Source organism: Camelus dromedarius, chromosome 10 (assembly GCF_036321535.1).
Source record: "Camelus dromedarius isolate mCamDro1 chromosome 10, mCamDro1.pat, whole genome shotgun sequence".
Taxonomy (NCBI): domain Eukaryota; kingdom Metazoa; phylum Chordata; class Mammalia; order Artiodactyla; family Camelidae; genus Camelus; species Camelus dromedarius.
Window position 1 is genome coordinate 20,323,063 of NC_087445.1, and position 23,165 is coordinate 20,346,227.

The following is a 23,165-nucleotide window of genomic DNA, read 5'->3' on the forward strand; positions in this document are numbered from 1 at the left end:
CAGAAGGAGAAGTCTTAGCACTAACACTAGAGAGGGACTGGCAAAAATGAAACCACCACCTTACGGAGAAAACGTGTTTAATAAGCTGTGTTCAGGCATGAGTTATAGTGATGTTGGCCATGAGTTCAATGTTAATGAATCAATGATATTAAATAGTGTCTATAAACAGAAACACACATAATACAAGGTTATGTGTTGGTTGGCTGACACAAATGTTGTGGACAGAAACTCTCAGAAACCTGTTTATTTCCACTAGGAACAGTGGTTTAGTGTTTGCTAATTGAGTGTTCCCTAACTACCCTATGTAAAACAGCACTCACATTATATCATCTTGCCCTGTTTTATGTTTTCCCCGTACTCTGGTCACTGACATTTATTGCCTATTTGTGTATGTGTTTACTATCTCCCCTGCCAGTATCTAATCTCCATTAGGGTAGGAACTTTTATTTTATTCACTGTTGTATCCTTGGTACCTAGAACAGTAGTAATACTCCATAAATATTTGATGGTGAATCAATCGAATAAATTAAGCAGCCTTTTTAGGAGTCTGTTCTCTCCACCAATTTTCAGCCTTTATGTTTCTGGTCGTTGTTCTATCCTTAAGGTGACTGAAGGCCTAGCATAGGTAAACCCCACCTGACCCAACCTCTCCAGTCCTACAGATATGCCTGAGCGTGTCTGAAATCTCTGGGACTCTTATTATCCATATTTTCCCCTGTGCAATCTATATAAGAAGGTTCTTTGAGTTGGGTCCAGAGCATTCAATATAGTTATAAACAGTTCTATGATAGCAATAACCATTAGCTGACTAATGCCTAAAAGAGAACAGCAAGTTAGCAAATTCTGTCTTAACTGACTTAAATGACGTGTTAATTCTCAACTAAATGATTTATTTACTAATGACTTCTGCCTTCAGGAATCATTAGAGCATTTTTTTGAGCTTGTCAAAGGGAAAACTGTATTTGTGTTTACTATAGCCATAAGGTTACTTGCTATTTTAATACTCTTTTGATGTGCTAATAGCTCCTAATGAGGATCATTAATTAAGAAACTAAAAGAAGAAGGCAACATCCTACAGAAAATTAATCTATTCCCTAAACTTCAGATTCATATTTCCTAGGATTTACTAACCATTTCAGATTTCTATAGTCAAATCAAACTCAGCCAAAACTGCGTTCATTGGGAAAGAATAGAGCAGATGGTTAAGACTTTTGAATCCGATTATTCTTACTTAGTCCCTGGGCAAGTTATTTAATGTCCCTGTTTCTTTGTGCATAAAATATATCCATCTTGCAGAGTCACCTAAGATTAATTATCGTCATTTGCAACAACCATTTATCAAGCATCTACTATAGGCCAGTCACTATGGTAAGTGCTTAACTTTCATTGTCTACTAGTCCAACCCTACAGGGGAGTTGTCGTTGTGGTTTCCCACAAGATAACGTATGTATAGGCTCTGTCATAGTGACTGGCATATATCTGGACAGGGGTTGACATACTTTGACCTTGGGCCAAATCCCGCCTGATGCCTGTTTTTATAAACTAAATTTTATTGGAACACAGCCATGCCCATTTGTTTACTGTTGTCTACGGCTGTTTTGCACTACAGTGGCAGAACTGAAGAGTTGTGACAGAGACCATACGGCCCACAAAGACAAAAATATTTGCTATCTGATCCTTTACAGAAAAAGTCCATCACCTCCTGTACTAGAAGACCAACAAAATTTGGCTTGATTTACTTTTCATCCAAACAGGAGGTCAGAAAAATAAAGCAAACAAGCAGGGCTAGAGAGTGGGTCACAAACGACTTGTCCGAAGGGAGCAAACGTTTTTAAGTGGAAAAAAGGAAGAATAACAGAAATGGATGTGAATAGTGGCCCTAATTTGTGACTTCAAGATATATTGCCTACTGCAGAGTGAGCAGCCTCCAATACAGAGTGACAAGCAATGTGCTCACAAAAGAATTCGAATTCAGTTGTGAGTTTGCAGGTGAGAGCCAGGTAGAAAGGATGTAGTAAAAGGTTGAGGCTGTAGAGCAGATATCTGTTTATCATGGGAAATCTCTGGAGGCAGAGTGGAAAGATTTGTAAAGGAAAAGCGAGAGCAGTAGTGGCTCTAGAATGTTTATAACAGAAGGAAACTAAGGGTGTCACTGATTGACAAAAGCATCACTTATCCATACCACAGACTGGGTGTAACTGAAGGAGACCCTGGGAGATCTGAAGCCACTGCCTAATGCCCCAGAGGCACTCTCTACTAGTGGAAGGTTAGGGTTGGGAAGAGAAAGGTTGGGAATGGGAAAAGAAAGTGTGAGCAATAGAGAAAGGCATGACAAAAAGGAATTACAGTTTGAAGGGACAGAAGATGATGACAGGAATGATAAACATGGTGGAATCATCTGGCTTCATGATTTCAGTAGGATTCTTAATTACACATTTGCTTTAGCTCGGGTAGAAGCTCAGGTTCTAGTAGAATCAGTGACCTGATGAAGATGATGTCTGATCTGTACACTTTGTAGGCCAGAAATGAACAGGCCTTACAACGTCAGTCCTTTAACTGTTTATAGTCAGCAATGTTTATCAATCAAGTTGCTTTCATTCTTTAACCTATTGGAATGATGGCAATCAGAATGCCAAATTACAGAAAGTTATTTGAAATATTTCAGTGGTTAAAAAGAAAGAAAGTGAAACCATACTGTCAGAAGTTCTTAACCTTGGTTTTTATTTTTCGATATGCTTTTGCTTTTGCTTTTTTTTCTTAAGATAGCACCATCTTTTAAAATACTTTTTTTATTGCAGGAAAATCATGTAAAAGGACCGTGATTTCTGGAAAGTTTAAAAAACAAACAATCGTTCACCTCCAATGTTGTTTCAGGTGAGTCCTGATTCATTAATACATACTCCCCTTCATTTCTATTAGGTTTTTTTTTCATCATTCAGTGTTCACAATCTTTTCCACTATGTATTTTGCCAGTCATGGCATCTCTAGAATTTTTAAGCAGAGTTCAAACTTGTTTAATATTGATAGAATCAACATCTTAGGGTAACTTTTCTGAAGGTTCCATTCTACTTTGGCACAAAACTCAGAAGCATTTTTAAGTTTACTTGTTTAGATTAAGTTCAATGACAGCTTATTTTCTTTTTCACTTTTATCCTAATATTCTTCAGCTCTTTCATTTTTTAAACATATGAAAGTTATTTTAGAACTGGACTTACAGACAGAAGACACCTAAAATCAAAGCACTGTTAGTAATGTCATCCTGGTGTGCTGAAAGATAAGGTTTTTGAGCTGAAATGTGGGAAAGGATTTTACTTTTAGAGAAAGGCCCACAATTATCTGTATAATTCAGCCAGGAAATCTATCTAAATTACCATTCGTATTAAGTAAAGGGAAGGCCAAAGGCTGGTAATTTTTCACTCATTAAGTGAGTGTTAATTGAATATCTACTATATGCCTGCACTGTTCTGGGCACTGAAGATGCAGTAAGACAAAACTTACAGAAATTCTTGGCTATGAGAAGCTTATATTCTAGTGAGGAAAGAAAGACAATAAACAAGGAAAATAGGATAATAATAATACATAATATGGTTGAAGGTGGTAAATGTAAGAAGAAAGATTATGCTGGGAAGGGGGAAAGGGCTGTTGGGGAAGGGTGTTGACAATTCTTAATAAGGACTCCAATCAGCTTTGAACACTAATTATTTTTCAAAATGCTTTGGGGTTTACGAGATACTTAGCTGGAAAGCTTGAAGAGGATTCCAAGAGCCAGGAATTGGGACTGGTGGTAGCTTGCCCAATTATCTGATTACTTAGGACCTTACGCATAGCCGGAACATGATTTCATCCCTAGCCTTCCCTGTCTTCATCTCCACGTCCACTTCTCCCCTGCCAGCTGCTTTTAATTTACCCAATTAAAGTGAAAGGAGGGGGAAAAGGTGCTGGAACTATTTTTGCTTATATTTTGAGCCTGATGCATTTTTTTAAAAATATAAATTCTGATGAGTTCTAGAAATGAAAAATATATAAAAGCAAAATTCCCATAGCTTTTGCTATTGCAGGTAAACTGATCATTGAATCCACTCAGAATTTCTTTCTTGAGAGGTAGCACAGTGTCCTGGAAAGAAGTGAGTCAAGAGTTTGTGTTTTGGGTACTCATATGCCACTACGTACCTTTGTAACTAGAATCAGGTCCTTATCAGAGAAACTCTAAAATGCTGTGATTCTTCCTCTTTTTAACCAATTCAAGTCATTAATTACATAAACCTAGATGAAATACAGCTTCACTTTTTGTTTCAGGAAGCTAAAATGTGGCTAAGATTATTAAACTGGGTTTTGTGTGTGAGTTAAACAGAATATGGATGTTATGACTAAGTTACATGACTCCTTGATCTCCAGGAGTGCTTTTCATTAGGAACATGTATCACACTCTTTGCTTATATTTATAATTTACATCAAAGTGGATTTTTAAATGTAGAAAAGATTAATTTGCATAAGTTAATATCAATTTTGATTAAAATCTGAATGGTTTTAGGAAACTGCAATATTTATGTTAAGATCCCTCTAGGGCAAATTTTTTTTTGAACCATGGCATTGTGTTGCTTTATAGATGAATAAAAACTTGATAAATAATGATAATTAGTTGTAATAGCTGCCAGGAGGTTTGATCAATGTATTATGTGTATATTAACTCAGTTACAAGTTATACGTATCCCATGAAGTAGGTACTATTATGTCTTCCATTTTATAGTTACAGAATATGGAATTCAGAGAGCTTATATAACTTGCTCAAGTCCTTGAGCCTAAATTTGACCCCAGGTCTATCTGACTCTGCCTGGCTCATTATGAATATTGCTTTCCTAAGGAAGAACATTCTCATATGAAGTGGCTAAACACTGGCAGAAGAAACTGCCAAGAGATTTAGGGAGAATTTGGTGAATTTTGTATGAAAGCAGGGATTTTGAGCAGATGGTCTCAAGTGACCTCTGTCTATCCCAAAGATTGTACACCTGGAGCTGCCAGTCCTTACTTTAAAATATTACTAGTTGTAATTTTTTAGCAAGTGAATATTCATTAATTCTGACAGTTGTGTTTTTATATGCAAGAGAATCCTCAATATGTCCTTCTGATCTCAGAAGATCATTCATTTATAAACGTATTCAAATAGTACATGCAAACTGCTATCAAAAAACCCCATAAAACTCAATTGAAAGTACAGTATCACCTCACACCAGTCAGAATGCCCATTATTAAAAATTCCACAAACAATAAATGCTAGAGAGGGCATGGAGAAAAGGGAACCCTCCTACAGTGTTGATGGGAATATAATTTGGTGCAGCCACTATGGAAAACAGTGAAGATACCTTAAAAAACTAAAAAATAGACTTACCATGTTATCCAGCAACCCCACTGCTGGGCATATATCTAGAGAAAACTCTAATTCAAAAAGATACATGCATCCCAATGTTCATAGCAACACTATTTACAATAGCTAAGACATGGAAGTGACCTAAATGTCCATCAATAGATGACTAGATAAAGAAATGGAATACTACTCAGCCATAAAAATAATGAAATAATGCCATTTGTAAATGCATTTGCAACATGGATGAACCTGGAGATTATCTTACTAAGTGAAGTAAGTCAGAAAGAGAAAGGTAAATATATGATATCATTTATATGTGGAATCTAAAAAATGATACAAATGAATTTATTTACAAAACAGAAACAGACTCACATATATAGAAAACAAATTTATGGTTACCAAAGGGGAAGGGGTTGGAGGAATAAATTAGGACTTTGGGATTAGCAGATACAAACTACTATATATAAAATAGATAAACAACATGGGCCTACTATATAGCACAGGGAACTGCATTCAATATCTTGTAATAACCTATAATAAAAAAATATGAAAAAGAATATATATATGTATAACTGAATCACTATGCTGTATACCAGAAACTAACACAACATTGTAGATCAACTACACTTCAATAAAAAATAAATTGGAAATGTGCAAATAATGGAAGATAGTTGTAATTTTTAAAAAGTTATTTGTCTCAAATTAAAAAAAAAACACCTAAAACTCAACATTTATATATTTTAACATAGCTTTTTGCCTTTACCATATTGTCCAAGAGTATTGCACCTAAAGCACCTTTGATAACACAGCTCCTAATTTATTTCATTAGGATTTATCTATTGCTTAGTGTTTTGGTATATAAAGATACTTACCATTTCTCTTGCAGGTCATTATTAAATAGCAGTTTGTTAGTTGCAGGTTACCAAACACAGACAAAAATTATAACATTGCTTGAAATATTTTATAATTAAAATTTGTCAGTAAGTTGGTTTCAGTTAGTCTAAGAAGTGTTTTTTTTATTCCCAATTAAATTTCAGGTAATATGCTGATTAGATTTCATTTAATAGTGACTCATGATTTGAAATTATAGTATATTGGCCAATATTAATTGATGTTCCCTCAACTTAGGTCTTTAAGTAAAGATATGCTTTTAGACATTGATCACAATATACAAAAGGAAATTGTCAATAAATATATCTGCTTTCTTGATGTCAGTAGATCACATTAGAAACAAAAATGTTATGGAAATACTATAGTAAAATAAAGCAGCTCTATCATGAAACTGGGCCATATTCTGCCTTTTCTGTAGACTTCCAAATCAGGTAATGTGAGATTATTTCCACATAGAAGAGCATGTAAAAGTACTGCATGAAAGAAGAGCTGTGTCTTAAGTATACATGTCCAAAGTATAAGAATTCAATAGAGAAGTTACTAGGGACGAGGTTTGAAGGGCCAGGGAGTAATTCATGTTCAAGTCATCATCTCAAAGCATTAGCTTTGGGCACAGTTTTTGGCCCAAGCCTGGGCAAATTACCTAAGTTGGCACAATTGTATTGAAGGGAAGGGTTTGGGAGAAAATATGCCCTGTTGCTGCTGGGAGCCATCTAGAGATAATAAGGGAAGCCAATCTCAAAGACAAAGCTAGTTGACATGGGGGAAGAACAGAGAAATTCACAGGGAAATGGAGCCATAGTGTGAACTGAACCCAGAGGCCTGTCCACCTCTGGACTTCCATTTGTGTGAGTCACTAAAATTCCTTATTTTTGAAGCCTTTTGAAGTAAGTTTCTGATACTTGAGCTAAAAGCATCTTAAAGGAATTCTTGACATGTTAGGGATCTTTTTCATTATATGTGTTGTAAATATTTTCCCTTCAGACCACAGATTGTCTTTTGTTCGCCTATCAGACACTCAAATCCATTTAAAGTTATAAAGATTAAAACAAGTGTGGTATCAGTGTTCAACTAGAAAGACAGGTCAGTGGAACAGAATATTTAACTGACAGATTTTAGGATACAGAATAATTTACAATAACATAAAATTGGGGAAAGATGGATTTTTATTAGTGTTTTGTGACTGGTATCACAGCAAAATAAATTGTAATTGATCAAAGGTATAAATGTAAAGCCATAATAATGCTAAAATAGAAAATAGAGTAATTATATAATCTTGGACAAGAAAGGTCTATGTTTGATGTCAAAAGTAAAAACCTTACAGGAAAAGATACAGTTATACAAAAATTAAAATGTGTTCCCTTTTTCTTGTTTAGCATTTTTCAATTGGGAAAGCCATATATATTCATTGTGAGTTCATGGTACATTGACATAAAAACATCAAACAATACAGGGTTATATAAAATAAATAATGTCCCCTTCTTTAATCTCTCACTTCATAGGTAACTACTTTCAAAAATATGTATTATATATTTCCAGACCTTTCTCAATACATATATACACATATATAGTGTGTTCCTAAAGCATAAACTTTTCAAAACAAGAATCAGTGTCAGTGACATTTTGCATCTAGTCTTTCTCCCTCAACAGTATATCATCATGCACATCTTTCCTTGTCAGCAAATATAGAGCTACTTTGCTCTTCTTAACATCTGCCTTGTATATTCCACTACATAAATGAATGATAATGTATTTAATCAATTACTTATTAATGTATATTTTGGGTTTATCCAGTCTGGGAAACTTCCATACAGAGGAAGTTATAATAAATGTATGAAGATTTACTATTAGTATATATATCAACTTTTTCAAATCAATAGTAAAAAATATAAGAAGCACATTTACATAAGAAATAACATAAAATATGCTATTTATGTGGGAAAATGGAAAAAACAATGAAAATGAAATGCAAACAGCAATTAAATATATGCAAATATATGGCAAATAAATATTTGCTTTTACTAGTAATAGGGAAATAAACAAATTAAAACAGTGAGATATTGCCTTTCATCCAGCAGATCAGCAAAGAGGAGGGGGGAAAAGAATTTAAAAAAGGAAGTGGTGGTATTGGGAAAAAGGCATTTTTATAAAGTAAGAGAGAAGTGCTAAGTTGTAATACTTTTAACAGGGCAATTTGACAGTGTTTATTAAATGGCTTAAAACTATGCATAGCTTTTTGTCCAACGAGTTCACCTGCAGAAATTTTAAAGAAAAAAATAACTAAGGCTACATCTTAGTTTTCGGTTCAGGTTATTATAGCATTGTATAAATCCAGCAGTTTAAAAATAATTTAAAATAGTAAATATTCACAACTGAATTGTAGGCCATCTATGAGATGGACTCCTATGCAGCATATTAAGAATGATGCTGTTGAATATATATTTTATATGAAAAAGTACAGTCTAAAAATAATGTGCACAGATGATTGCTTTTGAAATTAGTGTGAATATCCACATGTGTACACATATGTATAGAAAAACAGTGCCACTGAGGTTGGTGAGGTCATGGATAATTTATTTTCTTCAATTTGTTTAACTGTATTTTCAATGAATGCGTATTGCAATCATCTAATAAGCACTATAAAATGTTTAAATCAAGAGTATGCTTTGATACACGTTAACAAAAATAAGACAATCTATCAGAAGTAGACTGAGGGAAAACAAAAGTGAACAGAGAACAGCTGGATTGCTGTTGGTAAGGGAGGTTCGCTCTCTTCTTAACAGTAAATAACTTTTTAACGGAAAATTTAACAGTAAATGACTTCCTGTGGATTTGTAGTCTACTGTGTCATATGAGGCTGTGTCTTTGAGCAAACATAAACAAATGGGACCTAATGAAACTTAAAAGCTTTTGTACAGCAAAGGAAACCATAGACAAAACGAAAAGACAACCCACTAAATAGGAGAAAGTGTTTGCAAGGATGTGGCCTATGATAAGGGGTTAATATCTAACATATATAAATAGCTCATACAGCTCAACATCCAAAACAAACCAACAAACAACTTGATTAAAAAATGGGCAGAAGACCTGAATAGACATTTTTCCAAAGAAGAAATGCAGATGGTCACCAGGCACATGAAGAGATGCTCAACATCACTAATCACCAGGGAAATGCAAATCAAAACCACAATGAGATATCACCTCACACCTGTCAGAATGGCTATTATCAGAAAGAATTCAGATTACAAATGTTGGCAACAATATAGAGAGATGAGAACCCTCATACACTGTTGGTAGGAATATAAATTGGTGCAGCCACCGTGGAGAACGGTATGGAGGTTTCTCAAAAAACTAAAAATAGAACTGCCATATCACCCAGCAATTCCACTCCTGGGCATATATCTGAAAAAACAAAAACACTAATTCAAAAAGACACGGGCACCTTAATGTTCATAGCAGTATTATTTATGATCACCAAGACACGGAAGCAACCTGTGTCTATCCACAGTTGAATGGATAAAGAAGATGTGAGATAAACGTACACAATGGAATACCATCAGCCATTAAAAAAGAGTGAAATAATGCCATTTGCAGCAACATGGATGGACCTAGAGATTATCACACTAAGTGAAGTAAGACAGAGAAAGACAAATGCAGTATGATACCACTTATACGTGAAATCCCCAAAATACAACAAACTAGTGAATATGACAAAAAAAGAAGCAGATTCACAGATCTAGACAACAAATTAGTGGTTACCAGTGGGGAGAGGAGGGGGAGGGGCAGTATAATGGTAGAGGATTAAGAAGCACAAACTATTATGTATCAAATAAGCTACAAGGATATATTGTACAACATGGAGAATACAGCCAATATTTTATAATAACTGTAATGGAACATAACTTTTAAAAATTGTGAATCACTATATTGTACACTTGTAACTTACATAATATTACACATCAACTATTCTTCAATTAAAAAAATTCCTTTTTTCAAGATGTCTTTGAGACTAGCATCTCTTTATTCTCAAACCAAGTGAAAAGAGAACAAAACAGAAGAAACTGATAAGGACCTGTAACTGATCTGGAGGGTAGGGGGCTGTGAGAAAACTAAACCTCAGTTAACTCCTGAAGTAATTCTGTGTAGCAGGAGAAGAGTATGGACTGGATTAAGCTAGAGAAAAACCTCGCTGAGCTCTTGTTACCAGAGGAATTTTGAGACTAGTTCGGCCTGAAATGTGGGGACCATCTTGGCAGGAGACCTTTTATAAGACTTACATTCAGGGTCAATTAGAAAAAAAGGCCTTCCTACTTGGTCTGGGCATAAAACCAAAATGTGATATATTTTGAAAGGTGGTAGAAGTATTACATTTAACTTATGTATATGCATTCAGTAAAATCTTGCCTGATAGTAGTATTTAACAATAACCCTATGTGTATTTTTATATTAGAAGAGGGATGTAAAAATATGTGACCCTACCTCTTGGTTAACTATTCCTGCTCCTAAACTCCAGTTTTTGGATGATGTGGCCCTAGTTTACATAACACCAAACGTAATTTATAGCTGTGGAACAGAGGAACAAACAATGACCAGAATGCTGAATTTGAGACTTAAAGCTCTAGTGAGAACATCAAACCCAGCAAAACTATTAAGAACATACATGATTAATGGGCAAGTGGTTTTTGCAAAGTTGGGCTGTTAGATTTAGATTTTTGGCTCTGGCTTGTTATAGCATACAAATGGTAATTCTCTGTTTAATAAATCTACAAGTGATGACCTCTTTCAAGTGAGTCACACAGTATTTTCTACTTATATCACAACTGAAAATTCTCAGAACCTCCTCCTCAACATAATAATTTAAACAAATGTAAAGTGTGCTAAATTAGTTGCTTAACATTGTTTTCTAAATACCTATACTGGCTGATTTAATCTATAACATATAGTCTGGTATCAAGGTTGGCTGCCAGATATGAACTTCTGGCTTCATGAGGGATAAAGTGACGTCATCTCCCTCCAAGCTGGCCAGATCCACTCATGTAGGCAACTGCTTATATTTTTAACCCTCTTTAGAAAAATATACAGAGGCTTACTCTTTGATACCAGTCTTCCTGTACTTTCTTTGCAGTTTGAATCTTACTGTTGGCATTTTCTGCCTTGGCACTGTGATTTGTGAACTCAGCCTTTGATTCTGATTTTAGTTTATTTGGCTCTTTATATTTTGGATCCTGCCTTTGGCATGTTTTTTCACTTTTTTTCCATCCCTTGCTAGTATCTTGATTCAAATTCCTGAACTTAACACCCCCTGCAAGCTCCACCCATACACCTCTTAAACTGAAGTATTATTTCCTAAGTCCTAGAGACTAAAACCACAGGGGAAATATTAGCTCAGCTAGAAAAGCATCTTTCTTAGTCTCTAGATAATTATCTCTTCTCAGGTAGAGGGTTCTCTCATAAAAACCAAAATCTGTTAATTCAAAAAACATTGTGCAAGAATTATATGTTTCTGCATGCTTTTTCCCCAAGGGGACAAGAAGAACCTGCTAGGCTAGTTGCCATTGCTCAGTGAGAAAAGAATTTATGATACACACTTGAAACCTGTCTGTCTTTCATTTAACACTCACCTCCTCATTTACTCCCCTGAAACAGTTGCACTTGCCTACACAGCTTGTCCGGTGCAAGGATGGTTTATTAGAAGGAACTAAGGTTTCCTTGTACCTTAGTTCTGTTCTGGTGTCATTTCACTGTTAAAAGTCCTCTGGTAAATTTGTATCTGTGAACATGAAAATACATGAGGCATCAGATACATGGTTACTTAGCATGAATTTGGCTGAATACTGTTAGTTTATTGTGAGAATGTGAATTTGATGCCAATTTGTTTGAGTTATAATGTTAAATTATTAATACCCCTATCATGGGCCTAGAGCTGTTTGGGTTACTTAATAACTGAATATCTGAGAGTATCACCATAATGCTATCATTTTGGAAATGCAGATGTTTTCTTTGGTACAATTTGAGAAAACCTTAATGACAAATAAGTTTCCCACTAGCCTGCTACAATGCCTGAATTCCACTATGAGAGACTCCTATCTTTATGCCTTGAAAGGAACTCAAGATACCTAATAAAAGATACTTGTAGGTGTATGTGTGTGTGTGTGTGTGTGCACGCACCTGTGAATTTCAAAATGTTAAAATTATTTGGAGACTGTAGGATTACTATTGGTTATTTTTATTTTCTTCGTACTTTCCCTATTTTCAAAAATTTCTGTATTGAATATGTACACTTTCATGATTAGAAAAAATGCCATAAAAATTTTTATGCACCCGAGGATAGTAAACATCTAAAGCTTTTCTCAGCAGATAGCACCTTATTGAATACGTATTTCTCAAATCTTCTCCATTAATGCCAGGTAACTAGAAGCCAGACTCCTTCAGAAACTGGCATAAGATCCTAAAGGAAGTAAATCCTGATATTGATAGTGTTCTTATTCTTAAGCAGAACACATATTCTTAGAGTACATGCTTTTGTGTATCTGAAGTATCACACTAAGGTATTTTTTAAAGTTAAAGAAAGACCCTAAAAGGGTCAAAGATAAACAACTTATTTTCCCAGTACTTCCCAGGCCTGCCATGGCAGGATTTATGCAAAGGGACTTCTCTATAGATAATGTTGCAATATAAGGATCATTCCTAAAAATATTTCAGAAACTGGAATGTATAAGACAGACCCATATTAGGCTAAAGTGTACCTCATTTTATGGTAAAGTTTAAGCTATTGAAGTTCAGCTTAATTAAGTTGTGATGGTAAGCATCATAAGATATTCACTCACATCAGATTCATGCTTCTGTTCAATGTCAGGTAAATTCATCCTTGATTTCATGGAAATCCAAGGATTAAAGAAGGGGTAGTTTCCTCCAAGGGTAGCTAATTGTCTATTCCATTTTCAGGTGTATTTGTTTTAATGTACAGTCATCAGGGATCTTGTTAAAATGCAGATTGTGATTCAGTAGATGTAGGTTGGCCTTGAGATTCTGCATTTCTAGTAAACACACTGGTGCTGTCCACACTGCTGGTCCATGAACTCCACTTTCTGTACCAAGGAGTTAGACCACAGTTCTAGGAGTAGATGTGCCAAGGCCCTCCCTCGGATATTTCTGTTTGAGGGCTGCCATTTCCCTCGTTCAACACAATCTCTACCAACCTTAACAGCACCTTAGCACAGTCTCTGCTCCATTTACCCCGTCCCTCCCTCCCCCAGCTCTTCAACTGGTTTCCTGTTCTTAGGACTTCAAGTATTTCCCTGTTCTACAGCTGTAAGACTAGCAGCCAGTTCCTCGTCTCAGTAGAGACCCTTTGTTCTACTTCTTGAGGTGCTGCCACCTGGAAGGGAGGGCTGTACCGCCTCCCTCCTTCTTCTTGGGATCTGCAGACCCTTTGTTTGTATTTATGGCCCATTAACTACTTTTATCTAGGAGATAAGAAAGATCAATGGAAACCAGCTGCCCTTTGTTCAGACTAATTCACTAACTTTGATAAAAGCCTTTCTCCTGCTCTCTATTTTTCATCCAAAGTTTGCTTTTTATTTTATAGGTTTGGGAAAGGTGGGAATAGCTCCAGCCTTGTTTTGATCTCAGTTGGAATTCCTTAAACTCTAAGGTAATTGGTAAACATTTTAGAAGCCAATAGCTACTAGACTTTGAGTTAGCTGTTTTAGGGCCACAGACTTGAGGATAGGAAGAGGCTTTCAAGTTTTAGTTCAACTCCTTCATCTGACAGTTAGGAAACAGAAGCCCTTGGAGTTTCTGTACTTTGCCAGAAACTGGGGAGCTGAGTCCCTGCACCATTTCAGCTGTGCTGCATGGTGCTTAGAGGTGGCTGTGCAGAATTGCTTTTGTTTGGAGGTGTGGAGGCAGAGGCTTTCTTCCAAGTCTCCAAACCTCAACCAAAGGAGCTCCATTTATAATATTTTCCGCTGTTCCACATGCTAGACTTTCAACATAGATCTTATTTGACATCTACAAAAAGTTTTAAACCATTTTATTTCATTGTGGTGCCTGCAAATTAATCTTAATCCACATCTACAGTTTAAGAGAGTCATATTTTTCTATTTTCATTTTAATTGTGGAGTGTTACACTTAGAAGGATAGAACTTGCATTATCCCAACCATTCTCTGTTATATTTTCATGGTATTTTTCCAACCCTTACATTGGAAATTACATGTAGCCATTGACTGATTTTCACCTGAATCTTAGTAAATTTAACAGCTTTATTGAGATATCATTCACATACTGTATGGTTAGTTTTATGCATCAACTTGACTGGGCTAATGGATGCGTGGATAGCTGGCAAAACATTTTTGGATGCGTTTGTGAGGGTGTTTTTGGAAGAGATTAGCATTTGATTCTGTAGACTGAGAAAAGAAGACCCACCCTCCTCAGTGTGGATGGGCATCATCCAAACTGTTGAAGGCAGGAGTAAAACACAGAGAGGAGGAAAGTGTGAATTCTCTTTCTCTTGGGCTGGGATGTCCAGACTGGGAGCTACCCCCTTGGCTCCCCTGATTCTCAGGTCTTCAGGCTCAGACTGAATTATACCTCTGGCTTTCCTGTTTCTCCAGCTTGCAGATGGCAGATTATGGGTTTTCTCAGCCCTTGTAACCATGTGAGCCAATTCCTATAATAAATTTCCTCTTATGTATATCTACATATATATCCTATTAGTTCTGTTTCTCTGGCAAATCCTGATTAATACACCATGTAATTCACCAATTTAAAGTGTACAATTCAGACCTTTTAGTGTGATTACAGAGTTGTGCAATCATCATCAGTTTCTAAATGTAGAACATTTTCATCACCCCAGAAAGAAGCCCTGTATTCATTAGTATTCAGTCGCCATCCCCATTCCCCCAACCTCTGGAAGCTACTAATTTACTTCCTGTCTCTGTGGATTGCCTATTTTGGCTATTTCATACAAGTGGAATCATACAATATGTGGCCTTTTGTGTCTGGCTTCTTTCACTTAGCATATTTTCATCCATATTGTAGCGTCCATATCGTAGCACCATATTGTTTCATTCCTTTTTATGGCTGAATAGTATTCTCTTGTATGGATATTCCACATTTTGTTTATCTTTTCATCTTTTGATGGACATTTGAGTTGTTTCTGCCTTTTGGCTATTGTGTATAATACTGCCGTGAATAATGGCAAACAGGCATTTGTGTGAGTGCTTGTTTTCAACTCTCTTGGGTATATACCCAGGATTAGAATCACTAGGTCATATGATAATTCTGTGTTTAAGTTTTAGAAGAAATATCAAATTGTTTTCCACAATGACTGCACCATTTTACATTCCCAGTAGCAATGTACAAAAGTTCAGATTTTTCTACATTCTTGCCATATAAATCTAGGATATATAAAGAATGCCCTTATCAGATAATGATTTGCATGTATTTTCTTCTTTTCTGTGATTTGTCTTTTCATTTTCTTTCTTTTTTAAAATTCAAGATGGTTGACTTACAGTATTATATTATCTTCAGGTGTACAGCATAGTGAGCCAGTATTTTTGTAGATTATGCCCCGTTACAGGTTATTACAAGATAATGTCTATAATTCCTTGTGCTGTACAGTACATCCTTGTTGCTTATCTATGCCTTTTCACTTTCTTGAAGGTATCTTTCAAAACAAAAGTGTTATACATTTTGTTAAGTCCAATATATTTATTTTTTTCTTTAGTTGTTTGTGCTTTTGGTGTCATAGCTAAAAAACCATAGCCTAATCCAAGGTCCTGAAAATTTACACATATGTTTTCTTCTACGAGTTTTATAGTTTTAGCTCTTACATTTAGGTCTATGGTCCATTTTGAGTTAATTATTGTATATCATGTGAGGTAGGGGTCTAACTTTATTCTTTTGCCATGTGACATCCATTTGTCCCAACATCATTTGTTGAAAAAATTCTTCTTTTTCCATTGAATTTTCTGGCATCCTTGTTGAAAATCAATTCACTGTCAATGTCAAGGTTTCTAGATTCTCACTTTTATTCCATTGATCCATATGTCTATCCTTATGCCAGTACCCCACTGTCTTGATTATTATAGTTTTGTACTAAGTTTTGAAATCAGGATATGTGCATCATCCAACCTTATTATTCCTTTTCCAGATCGTTTCAGCTATTTTGGACCCTTGCATTCACATGTGATTTTTAGGATCAGCTTGTTGGTTTTTGCAAAGAAGACAGCGAGGATTTTGTTAGTTGTGTTGAATGAGTATATCAGTTTGGGGAGTACTGCCATCTTAACGATATTAAGTCTTCCAGTCTGTGAACATAGGATGTCTTTCTATTTATTTGGGTCTTTTAACATTTCTTTCAACAGTGTTTATAGGTTTCAGAGTACACGATTTGGACTCCTTTTGTTAGGTGTACTCCAAAGTATTTTATTTTTTGATGCTATTATAAATGGAGTTGTTTCTTAATTTTATTTTTGAATCATTCTTTACTAGTGTATAGAAATATGATTTTTAAAATTGATCTTGTCCCCTGCAACCTTAATGAACTTATTAATTTTAATAGTTTTGGCAGAGTATTTCTTAAGATTTTTCTATATGCAAGATCGGGTCATCGGCAAACAAAAATTGTGTTACTTTTTCTCCAATCTGGATACCTTTTTATTTATTTTTATTGACTTTTTAATTGCTCATGCTGGAACCTCCAATACAGTGTTGAATGGCAGTGACAAAAGTGGAGATCCTAATCTTCCTCATGATGTTGGGAGCAAAGCAGTCGTTTACCATCAAGTACAATGTTATATGGGGTTTTGGCTATTTCAATAATGCCAGTGTGTATCCTGGTAGGGATGTTCAGGCTGAGGGTAGAAATAATAGAAGAGAGCTCAGAAGAAAGACCTGGGTTACATTTGGAAATCCTTAGTATTCAGATATAGTTGAGGTCACAAAACAAATGAGATGGTCCAGACAGAGTGCATAGGATGAGAAGATGATTAGGGATAGACCTTTTGGGAAATAGCAACCTTCAATGAACAGAGAGGCTAAGAAGAACCCTCAGAGTAGTAATTCTCCAACTTGAACAAGCAGGGTTATCTGGGGAGCTTTGTTAAAATACAAATTCCCAAGTGCTATCCCAAGAAATTCTGGTTGAGGAGGGTTTGGTCTTGGCATGTGTGTTTTTAGAAGCTCTGCAGGTTGTTTGGTTCTCTGACCTCTTTGACCTGCACATCGTCCTCGATACCGATTTTGCTTTGAACACCTGTTTGTGTTCAGAGAGGAGGTGACACACTGACTCTTGAAGCATTTCTGAGCTGCAGGTAAAGTTTCAACCCGTCGGCCAAACTGTAGAGACATTGAAGTCATCTTAGAGGATGGCCTCTCTCTTATTCCTGTTATCTAATTGGTTGCCCAGTCTTGTCAGTCACACTTCAGGAATATCTCTCAAGCCCACCTCCTCCTATTTCTCCCACTTCTTAGGGTATTCATCCTCTTGCACCTGGTCTATAGCAATTTATCTGTTAGGTCTCTTTTTTCTCTGCAGCTATCGCCACGCTGCCACCAGAATTATCTTTTATCTATTACGTTATACCTTTGTTGAAAAACCTTTAATTGCTCCCTGATATAAGGTGAAATCCAGCCTCCTTTGGTGTAAAGGCCCTTCCCTGCCTTACTCTACACCTTCCCAGCATCAGCTCCTGGCACCTTTCTCCTTGTACCTCACAGTATTTCACTTCTACTGCCTTCGTCTTCCCCATTCCTTGCATAATAACCTCTGACATCCTTGAAGATCCAGCTTAGATGTTCTCTTCTGTAATGTTGCCCCTGATTGACTTAATAACTTATTCTCTTGTAACTATAACAGTGCTGGGGGAATGATCAATGTGATCCCCAATAAATATAGAAAGAAAAAATCAGAAATTTTAAAATTTATCTGTGTATATGTAAGATTTTTGATGCAAAGGCAGAACAGTTTATTGGCTGAGAACACAGATTCTAGGGCTAAACTGCCTGGGCTTAAATCCTGATTCTGCCACTTGCTAGCTGGTTTTGATTTGGACAAGTTACTTAAACATTCTGTGTCTCAGTTTTCTCATCTGTAAAAGTGAGTATCATTCCAATCACTTATTGCTGTATTTCAAACCACTCTAAAGCTTGGTAACTTAAAACAATACTTCAGTATTATCTTCCAAAGTTTTGGGGGATGACTGAACTCACTGGTTCTCATCTGGGATCTGTCATATGATTGTAATCATCTGGTGACTGGGACTGGAATTATCTGTAGGCTCCTTCACTCCTGCCTCTCACACCTGGGCTCAGGGGGCTGGAAGAGCTGGGGCTGCTTGGGTATTTCTCTCTTCATGTGTCCAACTTGGGCTTTTTGACTTGGCATCTGGCTTTCCCCAGATCAAGACATTTAATAACATAACCTCAGAAGTCCCAGCATGTTACTTCTCCTGCATCCTGTTAACCACATAAGTGACAAAAGTCAGGTCAGCTTCTGAGAAATTAGCTCTCACGATGGAAGGCGTGTCAAAGAATTTACAGCTATTTAAAATCCATCGTGGGTGTAGTAAGAGTGCCTACCTCAGGTTGTTATGAGGGTTAATGGAGTTAATGTTTGTAAAGTGCTTAGAATAATCCTTGGCACTTAGTAATCATACAGTTTCAGCTCTTATTATGAACATGAGTGTAATTTACAGATATAATCTATTTGATTGTATACTCAATTTTTTTTTATGATGGAAGACATATAACATTTGAGAACTGCTCTGCAGTATCATTTACCAGGTTTTTGCTGTTGTTGTTGAGTGTTAGTGTCCTTCTGAACCCACTACTCTGCGAATTCTTCAAGGTCAGGGACTTTGTCAAAGTTTTTCTTTATTCTCCAGTGCTTAGTACAGCATCTGGCACACGGTAACTGCTCAGTGATTTTTTTTTAAATAAATGCATGGAAAAAAATGAATGGAATAGGATAACATTGCCTGGGTTAAGTGTGGTTCCCAGAACACAGAACTTTCAGTGCTAAAACCAAGAAAGTCTCAGGCAAACCAGGACGAATGGGTCATAATGGAAATAAACAAATGAATGCTTTTTCCAAAAGAGACCTAAGATGAAACATGGTGGTGAAGTGAGGTTACTGGGCCAGTCCACCAAAGCTTGGCAAACTCATAAATGTGTTAAAACTTTTTTTAAGCATTGGAGATTTTTGGTTTGTTTCTTCTTTAAATGAAAACTTACTTGAACACAGTACACATAAAACAGACAAAGTGGACCCTGGTTGACGTGAAGGGCAGGGCACCTAGAGCTTTGGCTCTGACTGCCCCCTCCTTCCCTCTCTCCCTTTAGAAGCCCTTCAAGCATCTCTGAAAAATCCTAGGGTATTACTTTGAAAGGCACTGATGTAGTAAATCATAGCTCCATGACCCCTTAAAGTCCCTGAAATCTGACCATTTGGTTCCTCTTAAACTAATATTCTACAGTCTGGAGCCTCCATCAGGGTGAGTGCTATGAGATGGGTAAGGCAGGTGGACAGCTCCAGGGCAACAGAGGGGTGGAGGGGAGGTTTCTAGCACAAGGAAATAACCTGGGCCAGATCTTTACAGGCTCCCCAGAAACAGGAACAGGGCCATTTATGAAAAGGAAGCAGTATCAGCACCTGGAGAGCTCAGGGGCAAGAAGGGTAAAGCAGAAGGGGCCACTCGTTTGCGCTATCATGTGCAAGTCAGGAACCAATGGACTTCATAAACATTTTATCACTCCTATTTTAAGAGAAAGAGCTCTTGTATGTATTAAGACCCTTCTACAAGTGAATAATCTTTGTCACAGTAATTCATTTCTAATAATTTCCACTAAGGGCACAATCAAAAAAGTGTGCAAAGATAGATACAAGAAAAAAAAAGATATACACAAGGATAGTCATTGCAATTTTTTAACAGTAAAGGACTCCAAGAGAAAATGGTACATGAGCTGAACATTAAAAGGTGAGCATTGAACATTACCAGGCCTATTGGGCAGGGAGTAGAAAGAGGTGAAGATATTCCAGTTAGGGGAAACCGTATGTACCAAGGTACAGAGATGTGACAGGTCAGTGTACTGGGAAACTATAAGAAATAAGGAATTAACAAAGGATACACTGTAAATGGGGGAGAGGATGAGGCTGGAAGGGAGGAAAAGGTCAGAGGCAGAACAAAATTGTAATTTGTATTTTAAAAATCACAGTAACTTTACTCTTTGAGTGAAAAACACATTCTTTAGGTTGGCACGCATACACAGTGAAATAAGAAATCTAACCCCATGAATAGGAAATTCAAACCAAGGGAAGTAGTGAACTATCCTTGAGTTTAAATGTTACTTGAAACAATAAAATAAGATTAAATGAGTCATGGTGCTTTGATGTCGGTGCATTCATCTCCATGTATGATCCATTGGTCAAAGTTCAAGAACTGGTTATCTTCATAAAAATATTGCCCTTCAGATTACAAAGTCTTCACAGTGATTCCAGAATTATTTGTCTAATGTTTTGTTTCTTATGCAAAAAGTCATGTTTTAACCAAATTGATTGTAAAGCAAAAATTTGCATATTATTCATAGATTTATGCCATTTGCACAACAAGAATTGTTCCAAATTTACCATTATCATATTGACTCAGTCATTACCTGCTGTTGCTGCTATTGGCTTGTTTTTAAACTCCTCTTATAGTTTACTGGGCACAATCAGCATCTTTCTGTTACTTCTACTACTAAATAACCTTCTCAAAGTAAGTTTTTGGTCGCACCTCTTCCCACCACCTCATTGTTCTCTGACTACAAGATGACCACCACCATACCATTTATTGCTTCAACAAACACTGGGTCAATGACAGCGCTTGATCACAGGCGGAAGGTTATCAGATACACCCGATTGGCGAATTGAAACAATTGCATCTTAAAATGTCCCTATGTAGGCCTCAAGTATTTAAGAGTCTCAGAGGAAGGTAATTGGTTTTGAAGGAAAAATTCATAGTGAAAGAACCTGTCTCACAACTTGGAATCAAAAGACTATAGAATTTTAGAAGTGCATGCCAGTATGCATTTCAGAAATTATTTTATCCATCTCCTTACAGATAAAGTAACTGAGGCCTAGGAAGACAACATAATAACTGTGTGACCTTGGACAATTTACTTATTTTCTCTTCCCTCACTTTTCTTATCTATTAAATTGATATTAGGATGTGGAGAAAAGGGAACCCTCCTACACTGTTGATGGGAATGTAAACTGGTGCAGCCACTATGGAGAACAGTATGGAAGTTCCTTAAAAAACTTAAAAATAGACTTACCATGTGATACAGCAATCCCACTCCTGGGCATCTGTCCAGAAAAAACAAAAAACTCTAATTTGAAAAGATACATGCACCCCAATATTCACAGCAGCACTATTTGCTATAGCTAAGACATGTAAGCAACCTAAATGTCCATCAACAGATGAACGGATAAAGAAGCTGTCGTTTATTTATACTATGGAATACTCCTCAGCCATAAAAAAAGAATGAAATAATTGCCATTTGCAGCAACATAGATGGACCCAGAGATTGTCATACTAAGTGAAGTAAATCAGACAGAGAAAGACAAATATCATGTGATATCACTTATATGTAGAATCTAAACAAATGACACAAATGAACTTATTTACAAGACAGAAGTAGGCTCAGAGACATAGAAAATGAACTTATGGTTAACACAGGGGGAAGGAGGTATAGGGATAAATTAGGAATTTGGAATTAATAGATACATACTACTATATCTAAAATAGGTAAACAACACAGATTTACTGTGTAGCACAGGGAATTATATTCAGTATCTTGTAATAACCTATAATGGAAAAGAATCTGAAAAAGAATATGTGTGTGTGTGTGTATAAAACTGAACCACTTTACTGTACACCTGAAACATTGTAAATCAACTATACTTCAATATAATTAATTAATTAATTGATCTTAGCAGTACTTAGAGAGTTATTGTAAGGAATAAATGAAATAATGAAAGTGAAGAATTTAAAGCAGTGCTTAGCCCAAATATATCATTCAATAAAAGTCTGTTGTTACAACTATGGATACAACAATGAACAAGGAGTCTTGAGTCTGCTATTAATTTGTAATGCACTCAGAAAGCTCCTGAGTTTAAGCAATCTATGAAATGACGTTGGACTAAGTCAGTGTTCAAGTTGTGCTGTGGAGAACTAGGGCTCCCCAAAGGACTACAAGGCAGAGGATTGGAGACCAGCAGGAGACATTTAACCTGCACCCTCCTTCAACCAAAGCTATTTAGCTTTCATCTTACTTCTTACATTTTTGTTTGAATAAAAGAGTTCTGCTAAAAAAAAATAACTACTTAATGAGACCATCTTTAAGATTCTTTCAGCCCACGAGTCTATGATTTTTGCAACAATCACGCTGTGTCCCCCTGTTATCCTGGCTTCAAAATAAAGACAAGGGCTTTAAAGTTTTAAGGATAAGATCAACTTATGACTATAGGCACAGAGCCAGGACAGAGCTCTACATTTCCTGTCAGTAAAGAAGAGCCATGATAATCTCTTGAGATTAATGGGAAGAAGATCCTCAAATGATTAATCCTCAATAACGGTTATGGGTATTCTTGTGTCTTGTTTATGGGGAAACAAATCCTGTGTTTTTCCTTCTTAGTTTCCTCTTGAGTTGTTCAAGGGATGCATATTCGTTTGGATAGTGCTGATGACTCTCTACTCTATGATTACCACATTTGTTACCCCATACTTTTCTGGGTAACTTAAGATTCAAGTTTGCTGAATTAAATTTTACTGAAAAAGAAAAACTTAAGGAGAGATTTCGCCATCACTTCTATTCGGATTTATTTTTTAAAAGATTATAGAGTAGTTATTGCCATACTATTTACAC

The 23,165-nt window shown here is 36.2% G+C and overlaps 1 protein-coding gene across 3 annotated transcripts in view; it reads left to right on the forward strand.

Annotated features, from left to right (window-relative positions):
• The window catches only part of PLIN2 (perilipin 2), a 76,312-nt gene that overhangs the window by 6,367 nt on the left and 46,780 nt on the right, over positions 1 to 23,165 (forward strand). For 2 of the 3 annotated variants that reach the window (XM_064490181.1, XM_064490179.1), the window contains one exon: positions 2,799 to 2,874. In XM_064490181.1, coding sequence (XP_064346251.1) covers positions 2,863 to 2,874 — 12 coding nt within the window. In that variant the 5' untranslated portion in view covers positions 2,799 to 2,862. Of the gene's footprint in view, positions 1 to 2,798; positions 2,875 to 13,841; positions 13,908 to 23,165 lie in introns of those variants that run through there. The other variant, XM_031449648.2, reaches the window with a different exon arrangement.